We start from the raw sequence: 9,559 nt of genomic DNA, 5'->3' as shown, positions 1-9,559 counted from the left end.
CTTCATAGAGATATAAAGAAATTTTGCAGATTCTAAACACTTTGATCATTTTATGTGGTAACTGACAATGGTCAAATAAGAGATTTTTAAGCTTCAAGCATTAGCTTGAGCCTGTGTGAAACTAAGTCGCACAACTTTCTCACTCTGGCCTGAGAAATCATGAGGAATCCAAACAGTCCTCAGAAAAGAAAAACAACCTTCACAGGGTGTTGTTTGTCACCTTGTTGTTTACTTGCAAGAAATGGTCAAGAGGTAGTATTCCTAACTGTCCAATGACGGTGATGTGTTAGTGTCATAACCAATGAGAGTTTTACCTTTTTGGACCTTCTTGGAACTGTCTATAAAAGAAAATCTGAAAAAATAAAACTTGCTCTCTTTTGAAACCAAAGCTAGAAAGTCTGTGTTGTCACTTCACAGTTCCTAATACAGTGTGACAATTTTAGGATAGCCTGCATATGATACTGAATTTTTCCTAAAAATAATGTCAAAGAGGCAAGGGCCAGGGCCCTGAGTACACCCACCTTCAAGCTTGGATGACTGAGTTAAGGAGTCTAACTTGTCAAGTACAAATACAGCTCTTCCACTGGTAAGAGTTGTTATGAAAAAGCTAGAATCTCTTCTAGGGCTCTTCTCAGCCCTCCTTTCCTTGTTTTGCTTTGGGAGCTAATTTTAAGCATTCTTTACTGTTGGCCTCCTATGTCTGTACCTGGTCTGATTCCTCCCTGATCTTGACCCGCACCCACTGGCTCAACTTCCTGGCTTGCCCTGGCACCTGCCACCTCACTAAGGTCTTGACAGGTGATCACCAGACTGTGCCTCCAGACCCTCACAGTGAGTCGACTACCATTGAGTTTTACCTGTGGGTGCTGGTTCATAGTGAACATGAGCCAGGTGCCCAAGAAGGCAAATGGCATGTTGGCTCATACCAGAAATAGGGTAGCCAGCAGGACCAGAAGAGTGGTAGTCTTGCTACACTTGGCACTGGTGAGGCCACATCTAGAATGCTGTGCCTTGTTTTGGACCCCTAACTTCAAAAAAGACATTGAGGTGCTGGAGAGAGAAGCAACAGACTGAGGAAGGGTTTGAAGTCCTGTGAGGAGCGGCTGAGGGAGCTGAGGCTGCTTAGCCTGGAGAAAAGGAGGCTCAGGGGAGACATCACTCTACACTGCCCAAAGGAGGCTGGAGTCAGGTGGGAGTCGGCCTCTTCTCCCAGGCGACAAGGAACAGAAAAGAAAACAGCCTCAAGTTGCACTAGGGGAGGTTTATGTCGGATATTAGGAAAAATTTCTTCACTGAAAGGGCTGACATTAAAGAGGATGCCCAGGTAAGTAGTAGAGTCGTGATCCCTGGAAGTGTTCCAAAGGTGTATGGATGTAGCATTTAGGAAATGTAGTTTAACAGTGAATACGGCCTTGCTGGGTTAACGATTGGACTCAATTACTTAAGAAGTCTTCCAAACTTAACAATTCCAGTACGATCCTATTCCAATCTCCCCCTCCAAGGATGAAGAGAAACAATCACCACATTTCAGCAGGTGTCCCCAGCCAGACTCTTGGGCTCTCACGAAGACGCAGGGCCCACGGTTCGAGCTGCTCTTCCCCCGGCGCCACTCAAGCTGTGCTTATTTTCTCACGGGGACAGAACCCCCGGTCCCGTTCCGCGGCTCCCCCGCTCCCGGCGGGGCAGGGCAGGACGCGCCTCGCCCGCCCTTCAGCGCGGCCCCGCCCCGAGCCACCCGCGTGCCGGGCATTTAAAGGGCCCATGGCCGCCGTGCCCGGGTGGTGCTGCTGCGTGCCCGCTTCCGCCATGCTACGCTGCCCCGGGCGCTCCCTGCCGCGGTCCGGGCATTCCCGCAGGGCCGCCGGGGTCCGGGGAAGCTTCTGCGGGGGCTCGCGTAGCGCGGGGTGGGGAGAGCGGTAGGGCCCGGTGCGCGCCGGGGGCAGGCGAGCGGGCGGGCGCTGGATTCTTTGGATCGCGGACGTCGTGGGCGAATAAAACAGGCGGGCGGGCGGTTGCGCTGTTCCTGCCGCGGGGGGCGCGGAGCGGAGCCGCCGCCGGGCCTGGCGCAGATGGAGCCCCGCAGCAGCGGCGTCGCGCCCGGCGGAGTGTCGGTGTCGGCCGTGCTGCCGGCGGGCGGGAGCGGGGAGCGCCTGGGCGGTGCCACCCCCAAGCAGTTCTGCGCCGTGCAGGGGAGGCCTCTCGTCAGCTACGCGGTGCGGGCCATGGAGAGGTAACGAGCCCGGCGCCGTTCGGCTCCCGACCGCGCCCCACGGGCTCCTGCCGGGCCCTGGAGAGCCGCAGGCAGCCCCCTTTGCCCTCGCCTCAGGCCCTGGGCACTAGGGCGGGTCTAGTTTGCATTGCAGTGTCTCTCCGTCCCTCCCCGCCCGGTCAAACCGGGAAGGGAATGAGGTGTGTCTCATGGGTCCCCTCACCTGGGAAGAAGTTCCGGGCGGGAGTTGGGCACTTCCCCCAGCCCTGCCTGGCTCTAGCACCGCCATCTCGGCTGGCTCTCCGCCCTCCTTCTCTAGCCCCGTCCATGCTTCGAGGCTGTGCCGTATTCTTTGGGTACTGGAGAGCATCTGTTCGGGGCCCCTCAGCCTCGAAGCTCGAGGGTTTGTGTAGCTACAGTGGCCGCTTTGGTGAGCTATGAGCCCACCGCAGCTACTGGAGACAGTCACAGGACTACCCATCAGCCCTGAAAAGAGATGTTCTGCCATTGCCATTGGAGATGGTCTTTATAATGTTCAAAGGCTTTGAAAAGTGATCCACTCCTCGTAATAGGATGAGTGAACTCACTGATGTACAGCATTGCATTATGCTCCACTCTTGCTCATGGTAAAACACCTTGCATCAGCAGGAAATTTGAAGGAAAAATGTTTAAGTTATAGTTGCTGGACTAGAAGCTGATGGCTTATGTAGTGTAAAGGTGCACATGTCACTTTCCCACGTTTATGTTGTAGTGATACCACAACGAGGAATGGGTACAAATTGAAAATTGTGACATTTAGGTTAGGTATTAGGAAGAAATTCTTTACTGGTGGTGAGGAACTGGAACAGATTTCCCAGGGAGGTTGTGGATGCCCCAGCCCAAGGGCCCAGGTAGCATTCAAGGCCAGGTTGGATAAGGCCTTGAACAATCTGGTCTTGTGGGAAGTGTCCCTGCCCATGGCAGGAGGTTGGGGCTAAATGATCTTTAGGGTGCCTTCTAACCCTTAACATTCTATGATTCTATGTTGGAGCAAAGGATTAAAGTAATGGGATTTCTTAGCAGCCAGGCTTTTCTTTCCCATAAGGCTGGTGAGTTCTAGGCATGTGACTGAGAGTTAATATATTACTGACAAATGTTAACATAATGTAAGTCTTGCTTCTAGTGTCACTTGAAGCACCCCAGGAAGGAACAGAGTGTCAAGGGAATTCTGGATGTGTTTCAGTAACCTTTAGATTTTTAGAGAGAATAAATGGGGAGGAGTGGAGATTGGTGAAAGAAATAAAATTGCCAGAATCTCCTGAAGTTCTTAACACATGGAAATCTGTACAACTTCAAAATTGTGACTCTTTTTCAATTCCCACCCAGAGAGGCTTCCCTCAGGTCACTTGTTACTTTATGAAAGAAATACGGCTTGTTTTCTTTATTTAATTTTCATTAATTCAGCCATTTCATTAAAGCAGCCAGTTGCAAAGCTAAGCACATCAGTAAGCAAAGCATCCAATCCAAAGCTTGCCACAGCTGTAATTTCTGCCAAAATGTCATGGGAATCTACAGAGAATAATTATATCCTCACTCAGACCTGGAAAATATTGGAGACCTGGAAAAGAGAACAGTGAGGTTTGGGAAGGAAATGTTATGCATCTAAAAAAAAAAATAAAATTAATCTTTATTTTTACTGCCAGTAAGCATTGAAAAAATATCCATACTTTAAGCAACAGTATTATATTTGTCCTAAAGCTGCAGAAAATTAGGTTGATTTCAAGTTGTACAGTTCAACCAAGTTGATTGTGAGAGTAACAACTTGGTGCATTCGCTTTGGAGTGCAATAACCCCTGCCAGTGCTCTGTCAAGCAGAACTTCCTGCCACCTCTGCTGAATTGAAGTGTTGATTGGTATAGATGTGTATGAGGAGCTGGGAACAGACTCCAAAGCTTGGGATGGCTTTCATTTTCATCTCAACACGTTTACATCTGGCTCTGAAACTGCGAAGTATGTACCTTGTTCTTACTTTGTGCGTATGCAGGCACAAGCATGTAATATTGAGGAACTGCAGTTTATCATGCTATCTACCCATAAATGGCCGATTTTGTGTGTAGCTTGATACTATCCGCTCACATTGTTTAGCTGATGTAATTGAATGGGTCATTGAATCATTAGCCTGTAATAACTTCTGTTGAACTGGACATCTTGACTGGCATGGCTGTTTTGGAACTTTTCTAACTCTAGAAAAGAGGTAGCAGTTTACAGACAGATACATGAGCAATTCAAGGATGTGCAGCTGCTCTGCATGTGCTTTTCAAAGATCAGTAGCAAAAGATTTTTATGCTGTTCAGCTGAAAGTAGTGAGACTCTTAAATATCAATGTGGAAATACCAGCAGATGAGACAAGAACAGACTTGAATGAATAAGCATTGCATCCTGTTGTATAGGATAATAGCATGTAGAACACTGGCCTGCCAGCAATAATCAGATGATACCCCGAGGAAGAAGAGATGAACAAAACTAGGGTAAGGAGAAATCGTTGGTTTTAATTGCCAATGCAGTGGCACTGATAGGAAGGTCAGGCCCTACCTTCAGGCTAAAATTAAAGTGTGTTAGAAAACTTAAATGTCTCTTTTTCCCATTGGATTTGTTCCTGCTTTTGTTGAACTATGTAAGGCTTTTGCAACAAGTTCAACTGACTTAGAATGACATTCCTTGTTTTTGCTTCTGTAACAACTAGCAGAGTTTTCCTGTCATTTTTTTTTTTTTTTCTGTGCATGCATGTTTGTTAGAATAGAACCTTTTCAATTCTTTTTCTGAGATAGGGAAGAATCTTAGTTCTGTATGCACATGTGCATGCATATTTTACTAAATCTGTAGAGAGGAGAACAAACTAAGGTAAAGATTGATTTTAAAATCGTTGTGGAACAAATATGCTGCTGGTATTCTTGCTGTGCTCATATTTCACCAGTTGTTGCAAGTACCATGAGTAGTTATTAAAGAGGAAAGCAGAGTTTATATCTTCACTGGCAGGATTAAAATTTTCCATAATGGCTTCAGACAGCTTTGTTTTCTTTATTGTAGTATCTCTAAACAGGGGGAGGTCTCTTAAAATTCCCTGGGGAAGCTCCCAAAGGAGCACCTCTTTGGAAGTGTCTTGCACAGTTATTTGCCAAATATTTTTCTCCATTGACTGATGCATATTCACTGGCTTTATAAGTCACAAAGTTACAGTTTTGTTAAATGGATCAACTCTGATACTTCTTTTTGTCCAGTGGTCATTAGCTTTTTTAATTTTTTTTTAATTTTCTTTAATAGTTTATGAGCAAAAAAATAGTTACAGCAAATTTTATGGAGGTATCTTTTTTATCATGTCTGACTCATAAGGAGCATTTTATTTCTGGAAAACATTGAATGGTTTCTGTAAATGAGATCCTCCAAACTTTCTTAATATACCATAAAAGCTTCCTTTTTCCATTTTTGTACTGTATGAGATAATTTGTATTAATATATTTTTACGTATATCAGTAAATTGATAACAATGCTTTTATGGAGCAAAAAGTTATGCTTGCATTCTGCAACTGGATTTTGTCCTTGTTGCCTCTTTTTCTCATTTGGTTTTTCATAATGTTAGCAAAAGTAATATAATGATTTATCTTACACCTCTGAAGGTTTCTGTGACAGTGAAAGATCCTGTCTAAAACTGCTAAAGCCATCTCAGCAGTGACTGCCTGGTTCTGGCCTTGTTTTGCTGGTCTCAGTAGGTTATATTGAATAGGGTTTACTGGCAGAGTGAGAGTTGCAAGAGATTGATTAAGCCTTATATCATATTTCAGCCCTGGTTTCTATGTGAGTGAACTGGTAGAGGGTTAAATCTGGGTCACATTTGTACCTCAGCATGCCATTTAGGTGATACAGTTTCAAAGTGGGTTTGTTTCATTTCCTCTGCAGCCTGTGTTTTGAAGAAATAGCTTAATCTGTTGCTGAGTTAATGAGCTCCCCTACTTTCAGTTCTTGCTCAGCTAGCCAAAGTGTTTGTACTTCTGAAATTTACTGGAACAATACTATTTTTACTAGGCAGTAAGTCTATATGTAGGTGATGACGAGAAGTATAGTTACAGGAAACAAACATATAGTCCTTTTCTGCCTCATTGTTTGCTTTCTGCTAGTATTGGGCTCCTCCCAAGGCAGTTGTAAAGTGATTGTAACTGGGCTTGTCTTTTTATTTCATTGAGTCAGACTTGATTTTCCACTTTAGAACCTCAGCCTGTGTTGTATGGAAGCACTAGTTTTGTGCTGTTAAAGCACATTGGGGTTCAGCACTGTGATCTTTTTCATGCATCGTGCTGATTCTTTCTGAAGGTTGATCCAATATTACAGTTACAAAATTGAAATGGTGTTTGAAATGGTGTTTTAAAACTGGATTTGAGCATGTCCTGAGTAGATTATTTTATTATTTTATTTCATTATTTTAGTATGACATCTTACTGAAGGAAAGGATGTGGCAAATCCTTTCTGAAGGAAAGGAAGTTGAAGGAGGGGAAAAAAGATTAATTTACTACCAGATTGGGTGTATACTGCTATCCTTCTACTTCTTTAAAACACTTTGCAACATTTCCATAATCAGATCTTCAGAAGAGCTAGCGAATTTTCGTGGTGCACAGCTTTCATTCATTAAAATTTGTAGCACACTTTACTGGATTAGTACTTTTCATGAGTTTTAGTGGGACAAAACCTAAGCTGTTCTGTATGTAATCTAGACAATACCTTTATGCTCTTACATGGATATGTTACATCCCTAAATCCCAGCTCTAATTATAGAATGTGGGTCCAGAATGAGTTTAAGGAGGACACACTCAAGTTCACAAATGTGTTTATGCAGACACAGGGTGGAGCTGTGACCGCATCCTGTCACTTTTTGGTGTATTGTACCACTGGAGGCCTTGAGCCATTCCACCCCCTCTGTGCAGAGATTTATCACAGGCTGGCCAGTACTTGTGTTCTCTTCCCTGCTTCTCAGAAGATGCTGTGTACTACCCAGTTGCCTCATAATCTGTTTCATTTGACTCCAGAAATGGCAATGTCAGTGCTCGTCTTACACAGTCACAGTGACTGTGCAGACTGTCCAGTTTCTGGGTACTGTGTAAGGCTACAGTCTTTCTGCAAATTGAAATGCAGAGCTCTTGTTATCATTTAGTGTGAAATAGCTCTTCCTGAATTTTGCTTTCTTAAATGACTGGTTCTCAGTATTTAGTGAGTGACAAGTTGAAATGAAACTTGAAACCACATGACTTCAGATTTTACATTTGAGCAACTTCAATATTAAAAGAATGCTGAGGATATGTTGGTTTGGCTGTGTTTTCCTCCTTTGCTAATAGTAAAATGAGCATAAGGACAAGTATTTTTCTTTTGAAGAATGCTAATAGCACTTCGTTTTATTTTAAATAGTTGTTTTCCAATTCTTTGAAATAGTTTTCCATAGATTATTATTAATTACAACCCCCACCATGACCCCCATACATAAAGTGGAAGATGCTCTGTTATTTCACTTAGTTCTAGTTTGTAACACAGATTAATTTGCTTTTGAAGTAAGAATAGTTTCCAGGGAATACCTTCTAATGTGTCATTGCAGAAAATCAGTATCTTGAGCCTGTGTATTTCTGAACTGTGAATTTTGTACTTTTATTTTCAAACTGGATATATTTAGTTCTTAGTACCTTTGCTCTTATTCTGTCTGAGATATTAGTTTCAGCAGCTTTACTAGTTTTAGTTGAGACAGTGTATCATACTTGTCTCTCTTTCTCCCTAGTTGGATGTATAAGCTACACATGGGTAATTTTAACATAATAGTTTTTTTTTTTTTAATCATTGCTCATCTGATGAGTTCCTTGTCTGGCATGCTAAAACGCTCTTCTGACATCTGTGGAGACACAGAAAGGGAACACAATTATTTTTTTAATGTTCTCTACATAGGCATGTAGAAAATAGCACACTACAATGGATTTGAATTATGGTGTTTCTGTTGTTTTGAAGTACAGTATGCCACATATGACTAGAATTCGTATTCTTAGATACTTTGACAGAAGTATGATTTCAACCTAGCTTCAGTTGTGACTGGTTTTAGTTCTTGTGGTCTGTGGGTCATTCACTTTCCCCCCCACAGCCCATCAGTTCTAGAGCTAGACTGATACCAACAGTAAAATCTTGGAGATCTCTAAAAGTGTATTTTTGATATGGTATTCTTTACTAGCACAGCTATGTTTTTACATTTTTTAGCTTCCTACAGCAGAAACCTTTGTGTTTGTAAATATGTATATATTTTTTTAATTACAGGTATAATGTTTCCTGTCAATATTAAAGTGTTACAGTTTTCATTCATTACCATTCTGTCAATTACTGCTCATGCCTGTCTTGATAGTGATCTTTGTTTCAGACTTTTTCTTGATTGTCTTATTCCCTTGTACACTGTGTGCTTCACTGGAACATGGAGTATTCCAGGCCACAGGATTTACCAATTTATTAGAAACTGATTAGCAAACTGTCACTGTTTGATTTAGAAGTTCTGTTTGAAGTTAGGAATAATGTTGGAGTAAGAATGTTTTCAAGGCTTTTGAAGAGTTATCAGAATGTGGCCCTCTGCAAAGTGGTTGTTGGAAGCAAGTCCCTTCCAAGAACTCCAGTGTTACTGGTCTAAATATTCTGTTATAGCTCTCCCTTAAGGAGCAGAGTACAAAAACACAGACTTGGGTTTATTGAAAGGTGCTTTAGTTAGCCATCTTGAATTTTTGTTATGGATTTCTCTTTTTCATGTATCTCCACTTCTATTTAGTCATTCATGTCTACTTTCTTTGGTTTTCTACTGATTTTTCTAGGATAAATTGGATATCTGACATTATTGTGGTGGTCTCTCCTGAAAATATCGAAACAATGAAGACTATCATTGAAAAATATGGCCATAAAAGAGTTACAGTAGTAAAAGGTGGAATAACTCGTCACCGGTCAATATTCAATGGACTCAAAGCATTTGCAGAGGATGAATTTTCCTGCCATTTGCTCCAGAAGCCAGAAGTAGTGATTATCCATGATGCTGTGAGGCCTTTTGTTGAAGAAGATATTGTTTCAAAAGTGGTTATGGCTGCTAAAGAACATGGGGTATGTACTATACAGCAATGTAACTCTTTATACTGTACAGCTTAAAATAGTGATTGATAAACTGGAATTTTCTAGCAATTTTATTAATGTGTGATGAGGTTTTTTTTAAGTAGAACAGATCCAGATTCCCTATTATGCAGAGACATCAGGTGGGGGAGGTTGACATTTTTTAAATGCTGCAGGTATTATTTTCTAAGAGAATAATTGTTTCCATAG

At 42.4% G+C, this 9,559-nt stretch overlaps 1 protein-coding gene across 3 annotated transcripts in view; it reads left to right on the top strand.

Annotated features, from left to right (window-relative positions):
• Positions 1 to 1,789: 1,789 nt before the first annotated feature.
• Positions 1,790 to 9,559, top strand: part of CRPPA (CDP-L-ribitol pyrophosphorylase A) — a 106,751-nt gene continuing 98,981 nt past the window's right edge. Inside the window, exons 1-2 of one of the 3 annotated variants that reach the window (XM_015617278.3) lie at positions 1,790 to 2,230; positions 9,064 to 9,343. In XM_015617278.3, the coding sequence (XP_015472764.1) occupies positions 2,070 to 2,230; positions 9,064 to 9,343 (441 nt within the window). In that variant the 5' untranslated portion in view covers positions 1,790 to 2,069. The remainder of the gene's footprint in view (positions 2,231 to 9,063; positions 9,344 to 9,559) is intronic. The other 2 variants (XM_015617276.3, XM_015617274.3) reach the window with 2 other exon arrangements.

The sequence above is a fragment of the Parus major genome, chromosome 2 (genome assembly GCF_001522545.3).
Source record: "Parus major isolate Abel chromosome 2, Parus_major1.1, whole genome shotgun sequence".
Lineage (NCBI taxonomy): Eukaryota > Metazoa > Chordata > Aves > Passeriformes > Paridae > Parus > Parus major.
This window is presented reverse-complemented; position numbering and strand designations above follow the sequence as displayed.